This window comes from Poecilia reticulata, chromosome 17, assembly GCF_904066995.2.
Source record: "Poecilia reticulata chromosome 17, P_reticulata-male-v2, whole genome shotgun sequence".
NCBI classification, from domain to species: domain Eukaryota; kingdom Metazoa; phylum Chordata; class Actinopteri; order Cyprinodontiformes; family Poeciliidae; genus Poecilia; species Poecilia reticulata.
This window is the reverse complement of record NC_088846.1, coordinates 15,299,936-15,326,310: the sequence shown is the minus strand read 5'-3', so window position 1 is coordinate 15,326,310 and position 26,375 is coordinate 15,299,936. Positions and strand designations below refer to the sequence as shown.

The 26,375-nt window shown below is 40.7% G+C and overlaps 3 protein-coding genes across 4 annotated transcripts; all 3 read left to right on the top strand.

The window, feature by feature from the left end:
• Nucleotides 1-2,772: 2,772 nt before the first annotated feature.
• amotl2b (angiomotin like 2b) lies at nucleotides 2,773-11,197 on the top strand. Its single transcript, XM_008434153.3, has 11 exons — nucleotides 2,773-2,926; nucleotides 3,350-4,146; nucleotides 4,662-4,830; nucleotides 6,180-6,324; nucleotides 6,414-6,503; nucleotides 8,172-8,467; nucleotides 8,562-8,737; nucleotides 8,849-8,950; nucleotides 9,053-9,243; nucleotides 9,325-9,456; nucleotides 9,836-11,197. The coding sequence occupies exons 2-11, from the start codon at nucleotides 3,437-3,439 to the stop codon at nucleotides 9,919-9,921; spliced, it is 2,097 nt and encodes a 698-aa protein (XP_008432375.1). The 5' UTR covers nucleotides 2,773-2,926; nucleotides 3,350-3,436; the 3' UTR covers nucleotides 9,922-11,197.
• Nucleotides 11,198-15,066: 3,869 nt separating this feature from the next.
• Nucleotides 15,067-17,147, top strand: LOC103479615 (uncharacterized). Its single transcript, XM_008434154.3, has 2 exons — nucleotides 15,067-15,522; nucleotides 15,790-17,147. The coding sequence occupies exons 1-2, from the start codon at nucleotides 15,250-15,252 to the stop codon at nucleotides 16,882-16,884; spliced, it is 1,368 nt and encodes a 455-aa protein (XP_008432376.2). The 5' UTR covers nucleotides 15,067-15,249; the 3' UTR covers nucleotides 16,885-17,147.
• A 1,870-nt stretch (nucleotides 17,148-19,017) lies between these two features.
• On the top strand, nucleotides 19,018-23,878 carry LOC145548009 (uncharacterized). 2 transcript variants are annotated; one of them, XM_081598391.1, is made up of 6 exons: nucleotides 19,018-19,487; nucleotides 19,566-19,648; nucleotides 20,633-20,744; nucleotides 20,835-20,937; nucleotides 21,022-21,271; nucleotides 22,139-23,878. In XM_081598391.1, the coding sequence occupies exons 1-6, from the start codon at nucleotides 19,376-19,378 to the stop codon at nucleotides 23,264-23,266; spliced, it is 1,788 nt and encodes a 595-aa protein (XP_081454517.1). In that variant the 5' UTR covers nucleotides 19,018-19,375; the 3' UTR covers nucleotides 23,267-23,878. The 2 variants fall into 2 exon arrangements, with proteins under 2 accessions (XP_081454517.1, XP_081454516.1); XM_081598390.1 differs by having other exon boundaries at nucleotides 19,019-19,648.
• The last annotated feature ends 2,497 nt before the right edge of the window (nucleotides 23,879-26,375 follow it).

Here is a 26,375-nt window from a genome sequence, read left to right as displayed (position 1 = left end):
CCTATGTGCTCTAGTTGTGGCGTTTCAAAGACCTCGAATTCCAGAAAGCAGCTGCCACACACACACACACGCATACGCACACACAAGCACACACGCTTAAGCCATCTATAACAGCCTTAACACAGATGCAACAGCTTACCCAAGAGTGACCTGTGGTGAAAGCCACAAGACTGGATTCCTGCAGGCCTGTGACAAGCTGCCGCACTGTTTCCTTTATTCCCTCTATAACACATATAACAGCTGACGCTACTTTTCATATAAACATTATACTTGCAAAACATGCTGTTGTAATAAAAATGGGTGAGCCTAACAGCCTATAGCATTGTTTAAAAAAACCCCAGCATGGGTCCCTCGGTATGATTGAAGCCTACTGATATGGTAAAGATGAAAGGCCAAAAAATAACGTGGCATTTCAACAGCTAGTCATTTTTGTCATTTTTGAGACACATTTCAAGGAACGTTCCTGGTAGGAGCTTTGGTATTCCGCATTTTTTTTATGGGTGAACAATTGCAGATGGTAAATTGACTGGGCACACAGCCAAATAGTTTTGGCAGAACTAGTGTAAGGCAAAGACTGTTAACAAACCAGACAATAAAATTTAACATGCATATTATAAAAAGGCAACCTTTACCATATTATAAGCCCGTAGGCATGTTAAGCGACAGGTTTTCTTGTAAACATTAAACTTTGCATGAACACAAAAAGCAAAATCATGAAGCTAAGTTGTATTCCAGATGAACATAGTGCTCTCAAATGGAGAAACAATTTTAAACAAGCTTTAGGTTTGTAGTATCCATGTTGTCACTATAAGTATATAGTGACAACATAGTTAATACTATTTAGCTTTCATTAATTTGAGTTTAGGTTAAAAGTAATATTACAACTATTTCCACTCAATATGTTTTAAAAACCTTATGGGCTGGTTAATGCCTTCAGTTAAAGTAATTATCACCAGTGTTTGCATCATGTTCTACCAACAGGGGACATGGACATTTTTTTTTCTTTTGCGTTCCCTTGCAGAAGGTTTTGCAGTCTCTCGCAATAATGTAGTTCATGCGGCATAATTGAATACTGTAAGCCTTTCTTACGGTGGCCACTGTACTTTCTGCTTTAATACAAGGTTAGGTAAGGTCTTTCCATGAATGTTAATATCTCCTCATGACATATCTGAAGTTTTATATCTTTTTCTTTTAATGCACCAAACATAAACATAAACTTTCCGCAAGAAGGAAAGAAGTAAAAATACATCCAGACTATTTGGACTATTTCTGAATTATTATCGGGGGTGGGGCGGGGGGGGTAATAAGTCATCTGACAGTTTGGACTATTTCTGAATTATTATAGGGGTGGGGAGGGCGGGGGGGGGGGTAATAAGTCATCTGACAGTTTGGACTATTTCTGAATTATTATTGGGGGTGGGGCGGGGGGGGGGGGGGTAATAAGTCATCTGACAGTTTGGATTGTCAGATGACAATCAAAACTGTCATCTGACAAGTTTTGATTGGTTCCTATTCTGGAACCATTCAGAATAGAATGGTTTTTCAACCATTCTATTCTGAATGGTTTAAAGGGCCGTTCTCACGTGCAGTTCCATCTCAACCTTAACAGACTCAAACATAAGTCGATTTTCAATCAGTTTTTTGAACCAAAGAGTTAAAAATAATAAACACGTTTTATTACACGGCTAGTGATGGTAGAGGGCCGCACTGGGTTAACTCGGAGAATCTCATCTGTCCGTGTATCAATCAACTCCAAACCTCTTCTTTGTTCTGTCACAATTATCGATTTATTCCATTTAGATTATGATGCTCCAAACTCTGCAAGGACTGACCACCCCGCTCACCCGCTTCTTCATACACACAAAGCAAGCACGCCAACCTTCCCATTCATACTTGATGACAACCACGCCCACATCGACACGCCCACCACCCAAGTGTCAAAGCCGCGTGCTCCTGTCAGATCAATAACTACTTGCTCTTACAGAGCCTCAGTGAAAACGTTTTTATTATTATTAACTCTTTGGTGTAAAAACCTGATTTAAAATCACTGCATGTTAAGGTTGAGATGGAACTGCACGTGAGAACGGCCCTTTAAACCATTCAGACCAGTACAATAGAGACACAATCAAAACTGTCAGATGACTTATTACCCCGCGATAATAATTCAGAAATAGTCCAAATAGCTTGGATGTAGCTATTTTTATTTATTTCCTACTTACGGAAAGTTTCTGTTTATATCATAGGTTTGTGGTGCATTTACGAAAAGAAAAAGATATAAAACTTCAGATATTTCATGAGGAGATATTAACATTCACGGAAAAACCTTACCTAACCTTGTATTAAAGCAGAAAGTACAGCGGCCACCGTAAGAAAGGCTTACAGTATTCAATTATGCCGCATGAACTGATCAGTACGTTATTGCGACAGACCGCAAAACCTTCTGCGAGGGAACGCAAAAGAAAAAAATTCCCATGTCCCCTGGAGGGCCCCGTATTTAGTGGAGTCTGCTGCCAAAATGTTTAGTTTGAGGGATTCAGTTCCATAAAAAACAATTACTGTCTTCTTCTTGATGTAAACGTGTTCTCTTATTCTTTTACATTCTCTCTGTTGCCTTTTTTTTAATTCCTCGTTGGCCTAATAAAGCGCCGCTCTGCTCTCCTCCTCCTCCTCCTCCTCCCGTGTTTTTTTTTATGCTTTTGATCCCGGAGGGACCTCGCGTTTTACATTCCTGGCATTCCGACCTCAGTCCCTCCTCGGTTACTTATTATCGCCGCCTGCTCTCTCCATAATCATTTCACAGCGAGAGAGGAGCGCGGCAACATGAGGCACTTTCAACTCGACTGAAAACCTAGCGGAAATATAGGAACGACTTTGGATTTTAATTCGCTTCGAGCAGAAGGTTGTGTTATCATGAAAGCGTGAGCTGGTAAGAGAAGCTTCTCTGGGTTTTTATTTTTTATTTTTATCAGAACAAAAGTCGCATCGGGATGTTGATAAAGAAGCTACATCGTTGCTTCGAGTTAAAACGTTTGAGACTGAAGAAATGTGTTGAAATATTTACGTGTATTTCTTTTTGTTTTGAGTATGATAGTTGAGCTTTAAGGCGGAACTATTTTACAACGCGGTTTTGTCCGCTTTTGCTCCCCCCCCATGAGAAAGGAATTTTTTTTTTGGCGCATGAAGTTTCTGCCTGCCATAAAACAACTCACCACATCGTACAATTGTCGCTGTTTGAATGCTTTCTTGTGGCTACACAGTTTCTATTCTTCAACATAAATGTATGGCTGCTTTGTTATTACTGTTTCTCTTGTAGATAGTTCTTTAATCATCTATATGTTTCCGTTCTCAGGTTCACAGCTGATTGAAAACATTTCCACTTTAGACTCAGAGCAGCTGTGCTGATCCTTTTGGAGAGAACCTTGTTTTACACTGTACCATGTCGTCCACTGAGGAGCCGTCTGGCACGGTCCTACACCGGCTCATCCAGGAGCAGCTCCGCTACGGAAACCCCACGGACGCCCGCACCTTACTGGCCATCCAGCAGCAGGCCCTGCGTGGAGGCGGAGGCAGTGGAAGCAACAGTGGACCCAGCAGTGGGGGTGAAATGAGCAGGACCCCCAGATCTTCTCTAGAAAGCCTCACTCAGGAGGACCCGCTGCTTCCCCAGCTCTCAGCGAGGCAGGAGCCGCAGGGCCAGGAGCACCAAGGGGACTACCATCACTCAGAAAGCGGCTTTCAGCTGCACGGAGAGACGCTGCCAACCTACGAGCAGGCCAAAGCACATTCCCAGTACCTGTCCGCTCACTGGGCCCACAGGCAGCTCCATGAGGGGCAGCTTGTGTTGCATGATGGATCCTTCCACGAAGAAGCAGATCTGTTGGAGCCAAAATGCAGCCACGTGCGTTCGCTCAGCGAACATCTCATGCAGATGTCTCTGGAGAGGCAAGATGCAGCAGCCAAAGCTGCGGCCATCAAAATCAACTCCCACAGCTACCCGGAGCTCCCCTACTACACCCCACAGTGCCTTCAGAGGATGGGGCAAAACGCAGACAAACGCAGCCCACCCCCAGAATACAACAGCCCCATCCAGGGTCAGGGTTTTATCCCCCACCAGGTCCAGGAACAAGTGCAAGCTCAGGCGCAAAGGTAGGGGGGAAGAACCTTGTTTTGCATCACTCCACTTGTGTTTATGTGTGTTTTAGAGACTACTGTAGCATTGCATCACATCATCGGTATTACTTCTTAACCCGCCCAGTACTTGCCTTTGTTTCACATGCGTAAACACATACTTATGAATGTGAGTCACACTGCAGCCTGCATACGGAATTAGATTTCGAAATACTTCCAGAGGAGCAAGTCCTGCCCTCTAGATGTTTGTAATGTTTGGAATACAGCAGCAGCATAATCACAGATATATAAGTAGTCTCTGGTATTCTGACTAACACTATGTCCCACATTTAGAGTCTTGCATTCCTGACAACCACTGGAGCCTTTCTGCTGTCTGATTAATAATAATAACATGGTTTTTAAGATGTCTTTCATTTAAATTAAGGATCTCTTTTTTTTCTCAAGTCTTGTATTTCTTTGCTGCTAATTAAATCAGACCACTGCAAGGCAACTAGACCCATCTGATCACAAAACTTTTATTTTTTTTTTCATAGATATGTCCAGTCTGAACAGCCAGGAGAAGTACCCAGCTACAACACATTCAACAGCCTGCCACCTGCTGGCTTGGAGGAACCTAACCAGGTGGAGCTCCTAGTGATGGAGAATGAGAGACTCAGACAAGAGCTGGAAGCTCACAGGGAGAAAACTGGCCGCATTCAAAAGGTAAGGCGGCTGACGGTTCTCCTCAGAAATTCCTCGGAGTTGAAAAAGGAGATTTTTTTTTTTCTATGTAGAAAAGAATACTAAAATAAAAGAAAATGATATCTGAGTTTAAAGAGGGCCACACAGCATTCTGGCTCCCAACCACCTGCCTTTGAAACACAACTCCAGCGGTCAGTTGCCTCCCTGATATCCAAGATATCTGGAGAACTGCAGCGGCCGTTTGGACAAACATGTGAGATCGGCAGCTGCTACTGTTTCTTAACGCAGGGCCACAAACACGAGTCACAGCCGGGTCCTGTGTTTGCACACTCCTTTCATTGTGTAGTTGACACGCTGGAGGCCCCATGTGTGAGTCTGCTTTATTTTCAGGCAAGCCATAGATTTCCAGGATAACACTGACCACGTCACACTGCAGTCAATTAGCTGGGTAATAGGCTACAGTGGTAGGCTGGGGTTTGAAAAAAAAAAAAAAAGTAGTAAAACAGAATCGAGTGTTTCTCTTCTCATCCAGTTGCGTTCCCCCCCCATGCTCTTGCTTTTAAAAGACTCTTTTCCCCTCTGTTTTTACGATCTCACCAAACCTTTAATATCCCTGTTTGGCTTGCGCGAAAACAGCCTCGGCGGCACTCGACACCTCGGCCAAATCTTTGCAAAAATCAGCCCGCTCTCTGCTAGAGTTATGTCACATGGCTTTCGCTGTGCCTCAGCTCTAAAGAATGATAATTGCCAGGGCTGGAAAGTTTTCCCCGTCGGGCCGCAGCCCTGAGTAAACATGCCTGAGTGACTGCTGTAATGGTGGGTGTCTCTTTGCCGTTTCCACAGCCCAGGCTCAGGCATGTACACCGTCCCTGCTGGCAGCCTTCCCAAAACCATGTGTCAGTCTTTCTTTTATGTGTATTACCTTGCATGCTCCTGTGCTCGCACGCGCTCACACACACACACACACACACACACACACACACGCACACACCCACACACACACACACACACACACCTGGAATTGCAGCTATCAGCGCTCAGGAATGTAGATATAAATCAGTCTAAGAGGGAGTGGTGCAGGTTTGATTTCCTTCTCAGAATCAAACCACACACACACACGCATGCGCACGTGCGCACACACACACACCGTCATGCTCAGCTTCCTTTAAACTTGATTTAAAAATATACCTAGTTCCTACTTAAAGTTATGCCACTGCTACCTGACCGCCCCCACATTGTCCTGTAAAGCATTGAAAAACATGAATTAACATTCCAGGTCCTCTGGAGCTTACATTTTTTGTAAGCTGGGCTAACCAAAAATGCCTCCTTACTTTTTTTCTTTTTTTTCCCCTCCACGTCTCCTTTTTCAGCTGGAGCAGGAGATTCAGCGCATTTCCGAGGCTTACGAGACACTGATGCAGGGCAGCAGTAAGAGGGAAAACCTGGAGCAGACACTGAGGAGGAGGCTGGTGGCCGAGATCAGGAGGCTGCAGGATTTCAACAGAGACCTCAGAGGTATGAAGCAACCCGCATCACGCATGACGCATTCAGGATGCTGTACCAGATGCTGTTTGAGCTAACTTTAAAATGTCACCGCGTCACAGAAAACCTGGAAAAAGCCAGGACCCACGTTGCAAAAGAAGTAGAGGTGGCCGACCACAACCAGCACATCATGGCCAAACTCCTTGAACAAAGTAAGTTTTCTGTTTTGACTTCAATTTCTTTTTCTATCGGCCAATGTTGATGTTAATGTTGATATATTGTCCTTCCCCATTCAAGATTGAATGAGTCATAAAATAATCTGCAATCAATTTAGGGTAGTAAAGTCCATGTGGGTAGTCTAATTCTTTGGTGATTCCAATGTCAAATAAAGCTCTGAAATGGCTCTCTTTTATGTGTTTTCGCAATTAAGATAAAGAAATTTGAGGAATCTCATTTTCAATTTACAAAATTTAACCCAATTCAGGAAAGGTTTTTGTAGGGTCTTAATATTCCCCAAAACAAGGTCTAAAATCAACTTTAATGATATCTCACATGTCCACAGTTGCTCATTTATTGCACTTTTCACTAACTTTTTCAAATAGTTAAAACCAACCTAGTTATTATTATGAAGTTTAAGTCAGAGTAGGCTAAAAGTGTGTTCAGAAATGAGCAGAAATCCAGTCACGTTCACGTTATTTTTCAACCTTGAACTTGAGATGATCCATTTCACTCCTGATTTGTTAAAAACAGTTCGACAGCCCTTTTAATTTAGCATCAGCAAGAAAGCTCAGATGCTAGCTTTAGCGCTGCCAATTGCCGACGTCTAGGCGTTCTTGCTGTGCGTTACAAATCATTCATAGGTTGTGTCCCAAAAAGTTCCCATTCGAAAGGACAAAGGTTTCCTCGGTACCTCAGTGTGACACGGTGCTCATACCTTTGATGTGCGACTCACAACGATTGCAAAATTTACTCCCCCAGAGAAGCTGGCAGTAACCAGATGGCCTTTAGCTGAAATTTTACATCCTTAGCCAGAGCCCCTTTTAGAAACTCGATGCATGACTGAACTAGATTGCGGCACAGGGCCTCTTTCTGGAACTTTTTGCGCAAAGGAATGTCACTTGCATAACCTTGACTGATTTGCTAAGAGGGCTTAATTGCAGGGAATTCAGTTCATGCAGCTTTTTTATTTTTTCCTAAGGGAAATGAAGTGGTAGGAATGAGCATCCCCATGCCCCCACCTGTTGGGAGTGTAATTTATGGAGTCTGTTTGGGAATCTGGACTCAAGCAGAGCGCTGGTGTTTGTATGGCCTTGATGAGGAATGTTTTGTGCTATGTGGGTCAAAGGGATGGGGAAGCTCCCCCCCCCCCCCCCCCCGCCTCCACTTCCCTTCTCCTCTTCCCTTTTTCTTTTTAGCATTCCAGAACTGCTTCACCAAATGAAGAACACTGGGCACCATGTTGCAAGCTCTGGAAATTATTATGCGTGTTCTGGAAACTGTTTCTTACAGAAATGCTGCGATCGGGATTTTTCTTCGTCATCTGGCCTGCTGATTCCAACTTTGCCGATGCCAATAATACATTTTTTCCCATTCAAAAAGAGAAAAAAACATGTATTGCAGGGTTTCTAATAGGGGTGATCCTTTCTAATCCAACACAAGATTAAGGATTTTCTAATTTATGCATCAAAGTGTAGTTTTCCTAATTTTAGACAGATTTTTTTACTAAACAGAAAGAAGTACATCTTGCGTATATGATGGTGGTTGATATGCTTACGGCGTAAAATGGTGCGAGTTTTGTTGCACGCAGTAATAAAGGAAATGAATCCATTTTTCTCCTGCTATGTGTCAAAGCTCACCTTTGTTTCAATTTGTTTCGTCAGACGAGGAGCAGAACGCTGAGCGGGAGCGTATGGAGCGGGAGATGCAGCGCCTGCGATCGACGGTGGAGGAGCAGAGCCTCAGGACGAAGCGGCTTGAGGACGCCCTGGAGGCGGCTCGGGGACGAGGGCGCCAGCTCGAGGACGAGCTGAGGAGGAAGAGGGCGTACGTGGAGAAAGTGGAGAGGCTCCAGAGCGCGCTGGCTCAGCTGCAGTCGACGTGCGAGAAGCGGGAGGGCCTGGAGATGAAGCTCAGGACGAGGTTGGAGCAGGAGCTGAGGAGTCTGAGGGCGCAGCAGGTAAAACCTTGTCGCCGAGCACAGCGGCGACTCAACATGACGTTTCCGATGAGTACGTTTGTTTTTAAAAAAATATTCCATCGGTTCATTTCAGAGGCAGTCTCAGCCGCCGGGTCTGACTGTGAATTCGCTCCAAGAGCGCCTGCGTGAGCGCGAGGAGCGGATCCTGGCCCTCGAAGCCGACATGGTGCGTTGGGAACAGAAGTACCTGGAGGAGAGCACCATGAGGCAGTTTGCCATGGAGGTGGCTGCCACTGCTGCTGCTCAGAGGTTCTTAGCTTTTTACTAATGTTTAGTTGGACTGATAAGCTTCAGCATATCCCAGTTTGAAATTAAGCAAAGAATGATTTTATATTTATTTCTTTATTTGTGTTTTTTCAGAGACACCACCATCATTAACAACTCACCCTGCCACTCCTCCAACAACAGCTTCAACGAGGATCTGCCACTTCCCGATCACAGGAATCAGGAAATGGAAAACAGGTAAACAATCAGAAAATAATGATGAAAATGATCTTTTCGCTTTACGTGTTTGTTTGTTTTGGTTTTTTTTTAACCTGTTATTTTATTCCTTTCTCACTTCAGAATTCGAGCCCTTTATGCTCAGATACTGGAAAAAGATGCTGTGATAAAGATTCTCAACCAGCGGCTGCATCAGGATCAAAGTCAGAAGAACGAGCAGAGTCCTCGAACGAACCTCGTGAACACGGTGGGAGCTCCACTCCGACCGGCTTCCTCCACTCCCTCCATCAGCACGGCTTGCGCCAAGATTAAAGGTCAGAATCATTATGAAGCTTTTAAAAATGACTGCATGTTTGAAGGTCCGATGCTGACGTTTTCCGTGACGGGATCTTTAGGCAAAAATCTCTCAGACGATCAGACTTTGCCGGTCCGTCAGTTCTCTGCCCAGTCTGAACCTTCGACGCTCGAAAAGCAGCCGGAGGGAACCAAACCTACGGAGGAAACCAGCACAACTAAGCTAAGCAACGGTAAGCGGACACTCAGGATCGCAGCTTGTAGCTCCAACATCACACATTACAAAGCTAAGAACTCAAAATGCACACGTCCAGTCATTTTTGTCCTCCCTTACATTGATTAACCATGGTGAGGATTAACCAGCTGGTCACATTGCATCAGTGTAGGTCACGCTTTGTAATTTGTGGTCTGTGGAATGTGCATGGTCGGGGAAGTAATTTGAATCTGTTGACTGAGCACATTCACCAGACTGTTTTCTGTGACTGTGGAGAATTTTTCTTCTTTTTTTTTTTTTTTTTTAAACCTTTTCAGTCGGTGCAAAACCTTTTCCCGGTCTTTTCACCTTCAAACGTATATGTAATATTTCTCTTCCTTCTTTTTCTTATCCTCCAGATAAGGCAGCACCGAAGAAGATGCTGTCAAATCCCTTCAGAGGCCTGGATGATCTGGAGTCGGAGGCAGTGGAAATCTTCATTTAAGCCACCATGATTTGGATTCTGAATGAAAGGACAAAAAAAAAAAAAAAAAAAAACCCACAAACAACAAACTTTTGGATATCTGTGAAGACTGCAAGAAAAGAGAATGAGGCAAATATGTGAATGCATGAAAGTTGGGGGAGTTATATGAGCAACGTTTGAGAAACAGACAATTTTTGTTTTTTATCACATGTTGGCAGCAGAGCTGTGCTCTGAACGTCTTTCTCACACTGAGCCGGTCACCCGCAGGCGGCCTGCCCGGCACGCTGAGAAAAGACGAATCCTCTGAGGTACTCGGACAGTATTGTGGATTGTAATATGGCGATATATTCTCATAGAGTATATGCCATGCTATTTATATAAATATTTCTATCTATGAATATAAAAATGCTGCTTATCCCCTTTATTAATGTTCTTAATTTTATTATTATCTATTCCCTTCCCCCCACTAAGTTAATGAGCTATATTCTTACCTTATACGGTTTCCACATTCCCTAAATGTTAATTATTTCAATTGTTTTTTGTTGAATATTCAACAAGGGGTTAACTTTCCGACCTGTGTTCCCTCTCTTCTTTTTCTTTTGTGGGTTTAATTTTGAATAATTGCTTTCCCATCACTCTGATGATCTCTTTTTGGAGGTCTGCCCCGTTCTCATTAATTTAAACTGACAACACATGATCTGAAAACCCCGCTGCTCATGTTTCTCCAGCCTGAGCTGCTGGTTCTGCAAAGGTTCGGAGAGATGTGAACAATGAGGTCCATAATATATAGAGTGTGTTTTTATTATAATTATTTAAACTGACAGAGACCTGGTGTTGAAGAAGTGTAGTTTTGGGATGTCGTTGTGTAATTTCATGATTTTTGTTTTTCTTTTTTACCCCCTTCCTCTCAAAAGTATGTCTGCATGTGTGATGGTAGTGAGTGTGAGCCCTGATGTGGCGATTCTGCTGGTTTGATCACCTCTGAGGGGCCAGAAAAAAGGTTAGCGTTTCGTTTACTGTGAGTTGCAAACTAACAGGTTAATTAATTTTATTATATATTTTATAACAGATGTTTGTATTGTTATTTTAGATACAGTAGTGCTCTGAGCATGATGCCAAAGAGTTATTTTGTAAGTTATGTGCCGACAATCACGGCCCTGTCAAGCTGTAAACAACCAATCGTAGATTGAGTTCAAAAACAGGCTTTTTTTTTTTTGTTTGTTTGTTTTTTTGGTGAAATCAACTGTTGAATTCATGCAACATTTCATAAAACAATAAATGTTCCCATAAACATTAACAGACTTATTGCATTTATTTCATGCAGCAAGCACCGGTTTTTACTGAGGTGTTAATAAATCATCATTTTCTCTTGTGTCATTGTCAACTATCCTCTCATTCCTGCCCTCTTGTTCCACCGCTGCAAACAGCTCTCTTCATTAATGAATACCAGAGCCGCATTCCTTCGGGTTCAACTTTCTCGGGTGGCCTGTTCTCTTGTTCTCTTCTTGCCATGGAGAGCAGACTTGACATAGATCACATTCTCACGAGGACGCGTAACCCTATACGAGACGAAAACAGGTTTGCCAGATTAGCCTCTAATGCCGCTTGAAATTCCTCATGTACCTTTGCTAACATGTTACATTCCTAAACGGTTTTTATTGCCTCCAATTCAGCTCGCCCTCCGCCTGGAGGCGTTTATAAAGTATTAGTGGACATGCCGCAGGATGTAATGAAGGGAGGATATAGAGCTGTTATCAGTATCCATTTCCAAATAGATGTCTCTGATCCACAGATTTAGAGTGAAACCAGTTTGCACCAGCAGAGACCCTAAGGCTTCAAAGAGCAACTTGACTATGGGAGTGACTGAGATGAGTGCACATAATAAAGCTGTAATGCGTTTTTTTTTTTTTTAAATAACACCAAGTGTTCAGCACATGATGTAATGATTCTTGACTGAAGATGTATGTTCATGCTTTAAAAACACTCACAAGCATTTGTGTATAAAGGATGAAAAGTTGCACACGTACCCGACAATAAGAAGGTGTTGGGTAAAGCAACCTATAATTTGAGTCCAACATCAAATGAGGGTTAACCCAGCCTTGGAATGATTTAACTTTAAAAGAGTTTGGCACAGTATGTCGCTTAAAGTATATAACCCTGACACTGTTTTACATTTTAAGTGTAACAAAAAAAAACCCAGAAGAGAAGAAATCCGTAGAGAGACAGATAAATTTTTTTTACAACACTTTTCATTGTCTCAAACACATGGCACCTGAGCAAACAAAACTAAAACACATTCGCAACTTCCCCATCCTTTCACAAAGATGCTGAAAAACCTTCTGTTTGAAAGCGACAGGGATATTTTCAGTCTCTACATTCACGCTCAAGCTTTTTAATGATGGGTGAAAAATTACAATTCTTTGAGGTTTTAATGTTATTGTTGGAATGTTGTTGGAGCGCAAATGCACTAACCTAAGCAGTCCGACATAATTTGTATGGTTTATTAACAACTCCATATCTTTCATACTGATATCAGCCTGATATGACATTCCCAGGGTACTGAGCCAAAGAAATAAGGGCAAATTGGTCGAAAAAAAACCTGCAAAAAAAAAACAAAAACATTCAAATTTCTTGGTTTTATAAAGGAATCTCCCACCTCCTCCAGATCAACATTTACACTCCGTCTTCCTGCATCATACCAATTCTGGGAAAAAAGAGCGAAACGCAGTCGAAACATGTCAGCTGCCTTTCGAATTCACAAAGGAATGTTGGCAAGTCTTCACATTGTTGTCAGTCAGTTGGCCAGATCGACGTTCGCGCTAAGATTAATGGCATAGCATTCCACCAGTTCCTTCTCTGTGTTTTCCCATACGAGCTTCACTGTTGAAAGCATCTAAAATATCTCAACAGCTCACATCTTCTATGCCCTAGTTCAGGCTTGTTTAGTTTGTTTTTCTTTTTTCACCAGAATTCCTCATCTTCTTTTCGAAGACACATTGTAGTGGGTTATGGCTTTTTCCTCGATGAACCGTACCGAACTTTAGACACAAATGTTTGGGGTATCAGTTATAAATGACTTTTTAAAGGTCAGACATCGGGCCATCATTTCTGACATATTTTAGAAAGCTTCTCTCCCATGGGAATGAAACTCCTCCAAAGAAGAATTTGAAGTATTTAGGTTGCAGACACCCAAAATGCTTGAAAGACAAAATGTGAAAAGGGTCAAGTTTAAAGGTTAAGTTTAAGTTTAAAGCAACACAGAATTAGATGAAGGTGGTACATTTTAACCCCCTTAGGTCAATACTTTTTCCATACATCAATACATTTTATATTATAGATTTCATCTTAGTCTTCATTTTAAAAAAAGTTTAGTATTTAGAAACTAAACTGAGATATTTTCATCTGCCGTAGCACAAATTTGAGCATTTTATTGGCGCCTCATCCTTAAAGCAAAGGGTTCTCAATGATGTTGGTCAAGCAAATGGAGTTGTAACTTAGGCATTTTTGAGGAAGTTCTCTACAAGGTTTATGGATGCGTTTATGGAAATTTTTTACCATCCCTTAAGTAGCACATTGGTGAGGTCAAACACTGATGTTGGATGAGTGTACCTGGTTAACGATCTCCACTCTGTTTGACCCCCAAGGTATTCTACTTGGTTCAGATCAGAAGTCTGTCCAGGCCAGTCAAGCTCTTTCTTCACACTTATTCATCCATGACTTTGTGGACGGTGATTTTTCACCAGTGTACAGTTTAAGGATGTGAAATTGCTCAAAAGGCCGAGGCTGACGCCAGCACACCAAGAGCCACTATTCAAAACAAATCTTACACATGGGCTGCAAATATTACATTTTGTGTTTCAAGTTTAAATTTCATTTGGAAATCAAGGTACCAAAGTCGGCAGAAAGAGTGGACTATGGGACCTTGAAGTCCGGTGAAAAGTTTGATTTGGGGTGCCATGACATCTGCTGGTGTTGGTCTACTGTGTTTTCTAAAGTCCATAGTAAACACAGATATGTACCAGGAAACCTTTGAGCATTTCATGCTTTAAAATGTCCTATGATGGACTGGTGTAAAGATCTGTCCATTATACACCTTTGTCAATTATTGACCCTTCATCTCACCACACACAAGAACATTGTGTAGAAAATGCATGGTTAAAAAAAGTATTAATTTTAACCCAAAAATGACTTGTTTGGCAATCAAAACATTCATGTCACAACCTCTTTGGTAGCTTCAATACTTGGCACTAAACCCTTTAGATGCCAACCAATAACCAAATTATAATATTTGACAATGACAAACTGCACAAATTACAGTAACTATTTAAATGATATCTCTTTATTATGGGAAAAATCTATCTAGCGTTGGGTAAAAATTATTTACCCACTAAACCTAAACACTGGTTTCATTACCACCTCTGTTTGCAACAACTGTTATTAAGCATGTGTGATAATGACCAACAATTATTTTTTTACATCGCTGTGGGAAAAGTTACTTTATTATTATAATTTTAGTCTACTTTTAAAATTGCTTTATAGAAAAAACATTTACCTTGGACCAAAAAGAAGCGAAACTGAAGAAATTTGTAAGGGATCAAATACTCTTTCACAGCACACAACACTTTGAGGCCTAACATAAACGGTTTCTCATGTATTTCAGAATTTTTAATATACCCATTATTGTTTTCATTTTTAACAAAGGATGCCAAGGAATGATAAAATGCAGTTTCAGCGATTATTTGCACTTACAGATCACTTGTTTTAGTTTAATCTCATCTTTTTGTTAAACTTACTTGTAAGAATTTGTGTAAAAATATTTTTCAATCATGGTTGTGTATCATTTAATTCCATAAAGTAAAAAAATAAGTCAAGATCTCCGTAAAAATATGTCTTGAATGTAACAGAACTTGAAAAACGGAACGCAGAGAACTCAAAGATAATTGGCGCCATCTTGTGGCATTGGCTGTAATTAATATTAATGACTACCTGAACACATTCGTTTTAATAATAATAATAATAATAATAATAATAATAATAATAATAATAATAATAATAATAATAATAATAATAATAATTTTTATTGGGTTTTACCGTTCATTCACTTAGAATTGAACGTAACAGCGTTTCGATGTGCAATGAATTTATTTTCGGTGTACGCTAGACAATAAACCATTCGTACCCTCAGGCGAAACTCCGCCCGTCCGACTATCAACCCAAACAGATACCGCTAGCTAATTTAGCTCAATGCAGCTGCGAGAAAAAATGCCGCTTCCTACTTTAACGTTGCGTATTTGAAACATTTCTCAAGAGGTTGCTTGAGAGTCAGAGAAAACGAAACGTACACCCGGGATGTGCTCAGTTGCTGGATGTGATTCGTCGCGTCGCAGTGCGCAGCGATTTAAATTACCAGAAGATCCGGAGGAGAGACTGGAATGGGTCATGTTTATAGCTAAAGTCAACAAGCAGTGTTTTAAGGAGTCGTCATGGACTGATATCTATGTTTGTAGCGAACACTTTCCAGACGACTGTCTTGTTAATGTCAATGACCGGGTCCAGCTGAAGCCCAGTGCTGTCCCGTCATTGTGTTTAAATATGGGAGCTGAGGAGAGCTCTGACTGGGAGGTAAGTGTTCCCGTCTCGGCTGAAAATGAGGTGGATTTTTTTTACGCATGAATCCAGAGTCAAATTTAGATCAAAATCGTGTCTCCAGGTCATGAGCGAGTTTGCTGATATACAGACATATTAAACTGCTTGGTTGATGTTAAAATTTATCCCAAAGGGCCTTCATTCTATCAAAAAGAAATTATACATTTAAAGTATCCCCCCCCCCCCTTTTTCCTGTTATGTTATGCTTAAAATATAAGAAACCAATTATGCTTCTTGCCACAGGCTGCAACAGAAGATGCAACCTCCAGCATCACCTCAGAGGTTCCCGAGATCGATGCTGTTCTTGATGAGGAGAGTGACCCTAAAGATGAATCAGTGGGATCAAGTGATTCGGGTGAAATGGATTCGGACGAGGACTGGAAGCCAGCGCGGGGTGTTTTCCCCGTGAAATTATTCCCTGCGAAACAAAGCAGCGATTCCGCAGACCATATTGATTACTGCGATTATCTTTCACTCACCCCCATACACAGCCAACTCTGCACAGACTGTGGAAGGTTCTTTGATAGACGAAAACCTCATACATGTGAGCACAAAGTGAAGCCCTATCCCTGTTACATTTGTGGGAAAAGATGCGTCAATGAGGTGGCTTTGAATTTTCACAGCAGAATTCATAACGAGGACTACGAGTTCAATTGCAAATTCTGCAATGTTGCGTTTAAGTTGAAGGCAGACAAATTTGCACATGAGCAGATGCATATAACCCAAGGGAAACCGTACAAATGTCCAGACTGCTCGGAGACTTTTGCCACAAACAGGGAGCGCAGAGTCCACCTGGAAAATCACAGAGGGACAATAGAGTTGAAATGTCGCTTCTGTGGGGTTGAGTTCTTGCGTGCTCTTTCCATTCAGAGACATTTATTGATCCATACTGGAGCAAAACCGTACAAGTGTTCAGTTTGCCAGCGTGGCTTCAACCAGTCAAGTCATCTGAAGTCCCACATGCGCCTGCACACTGGGGAGAGGCCTTACAAGTGTCAGCACTGTGACAAGTGCTTTAATCACAACGTGAGCTTGAAGAACCACGTCCAACGTTATCACCCCGTTCGTTCTGGACCACAACCAAAGACGGATGCAAATATCAACCAGGAAAGAGGCGCCAACAGTTCTGAACCTAACATGTTCAGGAAAAGTATAAACCAGGATCTTGACAGCGACGAAGAGGAACAGGACACAGATTGTGACGCACAGATTACTGACGATGAGACGCGGATGGAAGGGTTTTACAGACCTAAAACTAGAAGAAGGGGCACAGGTAGACCAATAGGGCGGCCTAAAAACTTTGAATCAAATGCTGTGAAAACTGGAAAGTTAAATTGAAAGAGGCAGAAATAAAAATCTACCTATGAAGAGGACGAGGCCCCTGGCTTCAATCCTTCACAAGAAGAAGGATGAAATGTTGACACTGAAAATTTGCGACGTGTTCTTAGAAGGTTTATTTTTATATTGTATAAATGAAACGACTGCTTAGTATTGCCCTTAAATGTGAAGAAAAATGTTCTTTCAGAGTACTTGATGATTGAATTATGTAGTGAATGAAATGTTCAAACTAAAATACGTAATAAACGTTTATGCAAATTGTGGTTGACAGTATGTTAATCAAGGCTAATATTAAATTCTTAATTTCTCAGTAGCAAATTTTGAATACATAATATTCTGTGTTATGATGGTTGAGGTCCATGCGCTAGAATAAAAAAATAAAAAAAAGTTGTCTATCTGTAGGTGGACAGATAGACATTTAAAATTTAAAGGGAGATTTAGAACAATTATTTTATAGTTTCATCCATGAAAAATCCAGGAGAGCAAAAATTATTTTTTTATTTATATAAAAATAAAAAAATTTAACTGGGACCAAGTTCCATCTAAAGAAAGGTAATCCCAGAGCATGATGCTTCCACCACCATGTTTTATTGTGTGTGTATGATCTTTCTGTGATATTTAGGTTTCTTTTGTGCCAACTGTATCGTTTCAAGTTGTGGCCTAAAATTTTGTTATTTATCATCGAGCCATACCAGATTTGCCATTCTCAGTGTTTTATTTGGAACAAAATCTCTAATCTTTAGTCTAGAGATATGGAGTAAATATAAAGTACTGTTATAAAATATGTATACCACGATCAGTACTCACTATGAGTTCAAGGTCATTGAGAAGTGCTGTCGGCTTTTTGACAACCTGCATATTTATTTTTAGTTTTCAGATTATTAAGTAAATTATTATTTTTCTTTTTCACATTGGTGTTAGTAAAGATTATCAACAACAAATTGGTTCAAAGCAGTATTTGCGAATCTCAGTGGATAATTAAAATTCTATCTTAAAAGAGTTTCTTTTTAATTCTAGCATTTTTTTTTTCTACAAGCCAAAATAACTGAGAAGTTCAAAACAATATTCAGCCTAGAACACAGTAAGAAACCACTGTGACTTATTAATTTGCTAACATGTTACAGGAAGAAAACATTCCCTTCAGGCATATATAATTCTGTAAGTCTAGTTTTCCTGGAGGATTTTATAATAAACCACTATTTAGATTTTTACCGGCAAATAAAGTAGTTAAGAAATAAGGTCTGTTGATCCCATTCTACTGCACACCAGAAATAAAATAATATGACTGATAAGCAGACATGAAAGTGAATCTAGAGGCTGTTGACTAACTTCCTCTAACCGGTGTACGCTTGACCACAAATCATATCAACCCAGCAGTGACGCTCCGCCCATTTAGACATGGCTAATCGAAAAAGAAACACAATAAATTAGCTCATTGTTAATGCTATCTCCGCTCCTCTACTATTTTTTAAAATAAATGTTAAAAGAGCAAAAGCAAATGTTAAATGGGCAAATCTTAAAGCCTGTCATGTGCTTTTATGGGTTATTGTGAATCACCATGAGCAACTGCACAGGGTAATTTTATATCAAAATCAACAGGCAACTATTTAAAGATGCATCCTGAAACAGATTGGTTTGTACTGAACACTTTACAGATAACGGGCTTGTTCAGGATTTATGTACTGCTACAAACAGGGGAAAGACCAAAAGTGTTGAATATGAGGAATATAGACATTCCTTTACCAAGTTATCTTCATTGATAAAAGAATCGTGCGAAATGAGAATACCACAAATTGTTTCACATATCTAAAACCAAAAGCAGCGCTGACACATTGAGCGCTCATAATATTCGCAGGAATAAGGAAACACAAAGACATTAAGGATTGTTTTTTTGTTTTGTTTTTTTTTAAAAAGAACAATAGATTTTTCTTTCAATTTTGAACAATTGCCAACCATATTAACACGAGAAATAGAAAACAAATACTCTCCAACAGAAGTAAACAGAAAAATAGTTGTAAAGAAAAACACAATAAAAAATCCTCAAAGATAGTAGAATTAAACAAGGGATTATTCAATTTAATAAAAAAAAATTCATACGTTTTTCTAACGTAATAGGGACATATTTAGTAAGGTAGTAACCTAAACGTTATTCCCGTTTTACCATCTCTAGGCTCTATAAACCACCATAGTTCCTCAAAAAGGTTTCAGGGTTATGGAATTACGCTGACATGAAGTCGGACTTGAGAGCCGAATGAACATCTTTACTGTGAGCGGAGCCAAATTATTTGGATCTTGAAACGTCGTCTGAATTCCCATCAGTCCAGGCTCGCTTCCATGAAACCCCGCCCCTCACGCTCCACTGCTGCTGAAGCATCACTAGTTAGCTTTTAGCAATATGTTGTTGCTGTTGACGATTGTTGGGTAGCTAACTTGTCACTTGAGTGTACAGTTCCAGACTTTTTACACACTGGTGACCAAACTTAAATCCAGGATGTGCTCCGTCGTCGGGTGTGAGTCATGGCGTCGCAGAACTCAACATTTCATTCTTCCAGCAGACCCAGAGAGGAGACTGGAGTGGGTCCAGTTTCTCTTCGAAGTCAATGGTCAGAGACTTAAAGAAACCTCGTGGACTGATATTCGTGTTTGCAGTGAACACTTCACAAGTAACTGCTTTCTAACAGTGACTCGAGCTGCTGGTTCGACCCAGCTAAAATCTGATGCTGTGCCATCGGTGTGTTCGCCTGACGAACCAGAGTCCAAACAGGTGAGATTTCATGAAGTGAAACATCTGAAGAAGTTTCTTCTTTATGCTGTTTATCAGCGTCATTGGTTACGTGATTTTACTGCTCGTAAAGTGGATGCACAGTAGCGGGTATTTATATTGTTTTCTTACGTAATTCAAGCCCCAAAAATATGGTAAACATACGAACAATCCCTGATCGACACGAAGTCAGTAAAGGTCAACACTGTTTACTGCATGTTAGTTAAACCGATGCTGCTGGAATATTGGCCTATCGCACTGTGTAACTAATTGGTTGTATGCTTAGGGTTTGTGTCTATTTGGAAGATCTTCTCTTTTTAGGTAACTACCTGCGTGGCGTAGCATTCATTACCCCACAAGTGCTGTCCCTGAAAAACATTCCCATTTGAAATAGGCTTCTTCAGGGCCATTTCAATCTGTAGAAACTGTTGCGGGCCATTGTACATTCAGCAGTCAAGGTCTGCAAGAAAGCATCTGCCTCAAGGCAATGTAAAAGGGGTGTTTTTTTTTTCCTCCAAATACTCATTTGTTGAACAGTTTCTGTACCACCAAGGTTGTTGCAGAATTTGCAGACTTGTGTTGCTTCAAGGGGCTGCACAGTGGCGCAGTTGGTAGAGCTGTTGCCTTGCAGCAAGAAGGTTCTGGGTTTTCTCCGGGTACTCCGGTTTCCTCACACAGTCCAAAAACATGACTGTCAGGTTAATTGGTCTGTCTAAATTGCCCCTAGGTGTGAGTGTGTGTGTGCATGATTGTTTGTCCTGTGTGTCTCTGTGTTGCCCTGCGACAGACTGGCGACCTGTCCAGGGTGACCCCGCCCCTGGCCTGGAACGTTAGCTGGAGATGGGCACCAGCACCCCTCCCGACCCCACTGAGGGACAAGGGTGTCAAGAAAATGGATGGATGGATGGATGGATGTTGCTTTAAGCAAGTTTTCATAATTCCATGTGCTTTTGTTGTTACAACCTTGACTGTTTTTGCTTGTTTTAGGATATTATTCAGCCCAAAGGTAATGCTTGTGAATATGACCAACTTAACAAATGCCATGGTCCAACTCCAGGATCTTCAACTTTAAACAAAGAGGAGAACTGCTATTTAACGAGTGAGTTGCCTTAAAATTTTAGGCATTTAATATAAAAACATCTTGCTTTTGCATTGAATGTTTTCAGTTTTTTTTTTTTTTTTTTTGCAGGCGTCCCTACAAGCCCAGCATCAAGCGAGGCCTCTGAATCTTCATCGTCAGATTATTGTAAGACGCTGGAAAAAATCGAAAACCTTGACATTATCAAGGAAAAGTGAGTTTTACTCTAACTTTTTTCTTTTACCATTTTATATTAAGATGGAAAACTTCAAAAGTCTGATGTATACTTCTTTCCCAGAGTTGGCATGCTTCGGACTAGTAAGAGGTTCATTGTGAATGAAGAGCAGCTCCTCCGGCTGTTCAGTGCCACTTGCCCCGTATGTCAATCTGAAGTAAAAACGGAGAAAGTGGTCTGTGGAGTCCTCTTAGTCCTGAACCAGCAGTGCCGGCAGTGTGGCTACAAGAACCACTGGAAGAATCTGACTCAAAACAGCATTTCTGCAATGTCGGAGGATCATCAGACCAAATGCATGGAAATATTTTTAGAGGTAGGGACCAAATGTCCAAATGGGGGTTTCTTCTTTTAAAAATGGTGTTATGTTAACTTCCTTAAGAATATGTTGCTATTCAAAAAGTATCTGTGTTTGAAACGATTAGTACAATTTTTATTTCCAGGTCAAAAATAAATTCTGATTGTCAAATAAGCAAAATCACCTCATCCTAACTGGAGGCGGTTAGTAATAAACATATACTGCAACTTGCATGAATGTTTCAGCAGCAAGTTGGTTTTTCACTTTAAAGTAGAAGACTAAAATAAACCCTAATTTAAATCTTAAGTTTCATTTGTGCTCAACTACCCGTTCAGTCTGACATCATTGAAAAGTCGGAATTTCTGAGACCTCAGATGACTAAATTAAAGAAGATCAGCATGTATTTGTCTACGTTTAGAAGTGGTTATAATCTAATGAAGTTGTTTTAACAGCATGAAAAGATGACTTTTCTGGGGCATTTATAATATAAACCACATTCACCCCTCCGTAAACGTAACTCCCTGATTTGAAGATGTGTGGTAACAGACGGCTCGGTGACTTGGCCACAACTTTTTGGCGTGTGGTGGGAAAATCTAGGTTTTCACCCACAACCCTAAAGAAACGCTCTGTCACATTCGCCCATATCATTGTCCATCTTCTATTAAAAAAAATAAAAATCATAGTAAAACCACTACATGTATCTGCTTACATGTTTCACTCTTATTGCCACTATCACAGTGACTACAAATAACAAAAGTTATTTGTTGTTGTTGTTGTTTTTTTCATTACTTTTTGATAAGTGTAAACATACGCTTTAAATATATCTTAAATTTTGTCTGTACAGAATTCATTGTGTTTTAAATCCCTCGCTTGTACTGTCGACAGGCAACATCTACAAAGACGGCAGAGATCGCTGAGAATGTTGAAGTTGTTGACGAGGAGAGTGATCACACCACAGAAACGGAGGAGTCCTGCGATCCGGACGAGGTCAAGGACTCGGACGACAGCTGGGACCCGGAAACAGAGGACAGCTGGGACCCGGATGACGAGCTTTCAGTTTTGGAATCTGAGAGCGAGAGCTCTGACGAAGAAGTCCACATGCACGGCAGTCTGAAGAACAGGGAGCTCTGCGCAGACTGTGGGATGTTTTTTGTAAAACGAAAGCCTCACACCTGCGAGTATAAAATTAAGCCCTTCTCTTGCAACACCTGCGGGAAGAGGTACGCCACTGACCACGCCTTAACGCTTCACAACAGGGTGCACAGTGCAAACTATGAGCATTCTTGCAAATACTGCCGTGTTGGGTTTAAGACAAAAGTGGCCAAAAAGGCCCACGAACAGACCCACTTAAATGAAAGCGATCCTTTTAAATGCCCCGAATGCCCGGAGGCGTTTGCCACGTACACGAAGCGCAAAAACCACATGAGGAGACACTTGAAGCCGGGGCCGCTGAAATGTCCCGTTTGCGGGATCGAATTCTTTTGGGCTGTGGCTCTCCAGAGACACTCGATGGTGCATACGGGGGAAAAACCGTTCGAATGCTCGGTGTGCCAGCGTGCCTTCAAGCAGCCCAGCCATCTGAAGTCCCACATGCGCCTGCACACGGGGGAGAGGCCTTACAAGTGTAAACAGTGCGACAAATGCTTCAATCACAACGTGAGCTTGAAGAGTCACGTCCGGCGTTACCATCAACAGAAAACGCCAAACCCGAAGGGATGCGCCGATGGTGACCCCGAAGTAGAGGAGGCGCAGCTTAGAGAAAAGGAGGTGAAAACTCGGAGAAGGACAGGGAGAACCCTCACAGGTAGACCGGTCGGGAGACCTAAGAAGAACCACAGAGTCACAATGACCGTAGAAAAGAACGAGTCTGGCCGAGCCAGAAAACCCAAGATGGCCAAAGTAAGAAAGCGAAAGCCAAAGAAAAAACCATCTAGCAGTGAAGAAGAGGAGGGGGAAGAAGAGCTGAGCGAAAGTGAGCAATCCTTGGACTTAATGGAAGAAGAGGAGCAGTAGCAGAATGAAGATGTGAGAACAGGCGTGTAAGCAGAAAACTCGGAGTTTGACCTTGACAGAAATCTCATCTGTAAGAGTTCAAGAAGCCCCAGAAAACAGTGTTGAGGAGGCTTAAATTATGACTCAGTCAGGACCAAATTCTCCTTTTGCAGATGTGGAGTTGGTAATCTTTGGTAACAAAAGGCAATTCTCAGGTCATTTAGCACGGTATAAATCATTTTTGAGATGCTGTTTTTTTTTTTTAAAGTGGAATAAATAAAAGTGTTTTGTTTTTTTTCTTCAGAAAAAAAAACAAACAAAGTAGTTCAATCTTTTGAGAGGTGTCTGCTTGTTTTAATTGAAAGCGAGAGAGAGACCGTGTTCTTGACTGACCTTGATTTTTGTCTTTCTGGTTATTTAACTCTTGTACCAATGTTCATTTGGAAAAAAAAAAAAACATTTAGTACAATTAGAGTCAGTACACTGTTTTAGCTGGTTGGTGGTACTTTGTGTATCAGCTTTGATTAAATTGAATTAAATTTGTTCTACATTGTTCTCATAATTTAGTTTTATGTAAACGTAGTTGGATGACTTCAATACAAGAGCGGTTTTCAGCATAAAGTTGCAAAAATATTTTGGCTCTGTCCAGCAGTCATCATTTGTCATATTTCATAACACCTACATTATCCAAATGCGGAGCAGAGCGACAATAGAATATGAGGCTAAGTTTTCAGCTAACAAGCTATAACCAATTTATATGTCAGATTTGAGCTATTAGGTCCAATGTTTCATCTAAGCATTACAGTTGAAAATAAACTATGTAAAAATGGTTTGTTTACAGACATGAAACTGAAGCAGGAAGAGATGAAATGGCAACATGATGCTACAAAGCAATGGGAACAATGTAGTGATTGGGTGAATTGACCCACAACTCTGCCTTCGCAGGTGTTGTTTCCACATCTTAGTTCAAAAATTAAGAGCTGCAAGTCCAGATGCAGTTTTGATTCTTTCCGATATTTGTGTCCACACCCAGGTGAAGCTCTGCAGCTCACAAAACATCCACACTCTTCTGTTCTTCATATATGACACGCAACATGTGAAAGAAATGCAAAAGCTTGACTTTAGCCTTACCACAAATGCAGAATTTAATTGGCTCATTAATTTTCTGTTGGCTGAAAGTTTTTCGTTTTAAACTTAATTTGGGATTAAATTCCATAAAAAAACTAAAAAAAAAACTATAATGGGTGAGTGCACTCCCCGTGCACCTCTTTGATTTAGTAACATTCTGCTGTACAAACCGAGGACACGCTAATCCTCGATTGGCATCATTGTTTGTTTCAACGTCTGGATGAGCAGATAAACCCAGATTTGTCAGTGTGTTTCACTTTCACTGATGAACAAACTAATCCCCTAAAGGACAGCCAAGATGGGATGAGTTAACATGGGGAATGATGGCTTAAGGGTGAGGAAAACAAAGAAAGATGAGAGCAAATGGGACTAGTTTTATTTCCAGTGGCCCAAAGTTAAAAGCTGCACAAAGTGCGCATGTCCTTTTTCCAGACCTTCAAACTCTTGGCGAGCAAAAAAATAAATAAAATTGCACTCTTCTGCAAAGCTTTGGAAAATATTGGTTACATTTTATAGAGAAATCCCAAAAGAGAGACCTGCAAGTGGACCCACTTAAATGTTAAATGTGTGACACACAAAGCATTTCAGCGTTTAAGAAAAGCAGCTCTGTCTGCTGCAGCAACATGATGGTGTGTGACTTCCAAATAGAAGCGAAGTCAGCAGCTCGAGCAGAAAAATATGATTTTTAAAAGTTTGCTTCTTGTCTATTTAGGTGAAATTCTGAGACCTCTTTGCCACATTGGACTGTAAAAAATTGCACAACAATTTTTCTTTACAGTACACAAAAATCAAGAGATGCTTAAATGTTTTAAAATGGTTTATGTAGTGTAGTTCCTGTTATACTGAAAATATTCATGTAAATGTTTGGTCTGAACATAAAAATATATCAAGCTAACCTATTTTTATCACCTAAACGGATTAAATATTATGATACAAAGTAGTCTATTGTGTCTGATTTGACACTTCTTTTCCATCATTTTTTAAAAGTTCTTCTTTAAATACCAAAGTATCCTTGTAAGTTTTTGCGGCGGCGGTGGTAGCAGTCCTTCCTGCGAGTGTCACGGGCCATTTACCAAGTTTTCCAGTCATCTGACACATCTTATAATAAAAATTAAACAGAATTTGTCCAGCTGGTTTATAATGATTTTCAGTGTGTGTGCATTTGATACATTACAACAAATGCATCAGATTCCAGAATCCTAACATTGTGTTCTGGAACAAAATTAGTTTTTTTGTTTGTTTGTTTTTTTTTTTTTACCTATGAGGTTTATTTAAGTATTATGTTGCAATTTTCTGGTCAGCATCCAGGCTTTATTTACTTTGCAAGAAAAGGGAAATTTCTCGTTTTATTTTTATTCTATCTGGCCAAGACGTTCCATACTTCACAGAACTCATGTGTATCAACTCTTAGGAAGTCCGCATTATCACACTCGCTCTGTCCCATTAAATACGTAATCTGGACACTACAAAGAAAAACATTCTGCCCCGAATGTGTGTTAACAACAAGCTCCAAAAACAGACTGATGCTATTTTGTTCACTGCAGGTCTGGGAGAGACAAATGATTTCTCTGCTGTTGTGCAGGACCTTAAAAATGTGTCTGAATTCCTATGGGCTACACATAAAGCTGTTCAATTACTTAAAAAAAAAAAAAAAAGAAGAAAAAATCGATAACTGCAGCTACCTCCCTAGATAGATTTTTTTGTGGGATAAAATGCAAAAAAACCTCCAGTGCTGTTCTGCTACACAGGGAGCTGAAATTTCAACACAAATGTGACGATGGAAACAAATAATCCCACATGGATCTGCACACAGGGGAGAGGCCAGACATATCTGTGACAAATGAAGGCTCTAGTGAGAAAATTTGAGGACGACTGGTCAGGTAATGGCTTGCTTTTTGAGTAGAGACTCTACAGAAGAGACTTTATCTTAAGTCCTTTAACACAGAATTAATTTATGTAAAAGGGCTATAAAAACAAAAGGCAACCAAAGAGCAACTATAAA

What these genes read in the sequence shown, in the direction of transcription:
- amotl2b (XM_008434153.3), top strand. Translation starts at nt 3,437, where the DNA reads ATGTCGTCCACTGAGGAGCCGTCTGGCACGGTCCTACACCGGCTCATC. An exon ending in GGAGTCTGAGGGCGCAGCAG is followed by an intron (nt 8,468 to 8,561) that starts GTAAAACCTTGT and finishes GGTTCATTTCAG; the next exon opens with AGGCAGTCTCAGCCGCCGGG. An exon ending in GGCTTGCGCCAAGATTAAAG is followed by an intron (nt 9,244 to 9,324) that starts GTCAGAATCATT and finishes CGGGATCTTTAG; the next exon opens with GCAAAAATCTCTCAGACGAT.
- LOC103479615 (XM_008434154.3), top strand. Translation starts at nt 15,250, where the DNA reads ATGTGCTCAGTTGCTGGATGTGATTCGTCGCGTCGCAGTGCGCAGCGA. An exon ending in AGGAGAGCTCTGACTGGGAG is followed by an intron (nt 15,523 to 15,789) that starts GTAAGTGTTCCC and finishes TTCTTGCCACAG; the next exon opens with GCTGCAACAGAAGATGCAAC.
- LOC145548009 (XM_081598390.1), top strand. Translation starts at nt 19,376, where the DNA reads ATGTGCTCCGTCGTCGGGTGTGAGTCATGGCGTCGCAGAACTCAACAT. An exon ending in ACGAACCAGAGTCCAAACAG is followed by an intron (nt 19,649 to 20,632) that starts GTGAGATTTCAT and finishes TGCTTGTTTTAG; the next exon opens with GATATTATTCAGCCCAAAGG. An exon ending in GGAGAACTGCTATTTAACGA is followed by an intron (nt 20,745 to 20,834) that starts GTGAGTTGCCTT and finishes TTTTTTTTGCAG; the next exon opens with GCGTCCCTACAAGCCCAGCA.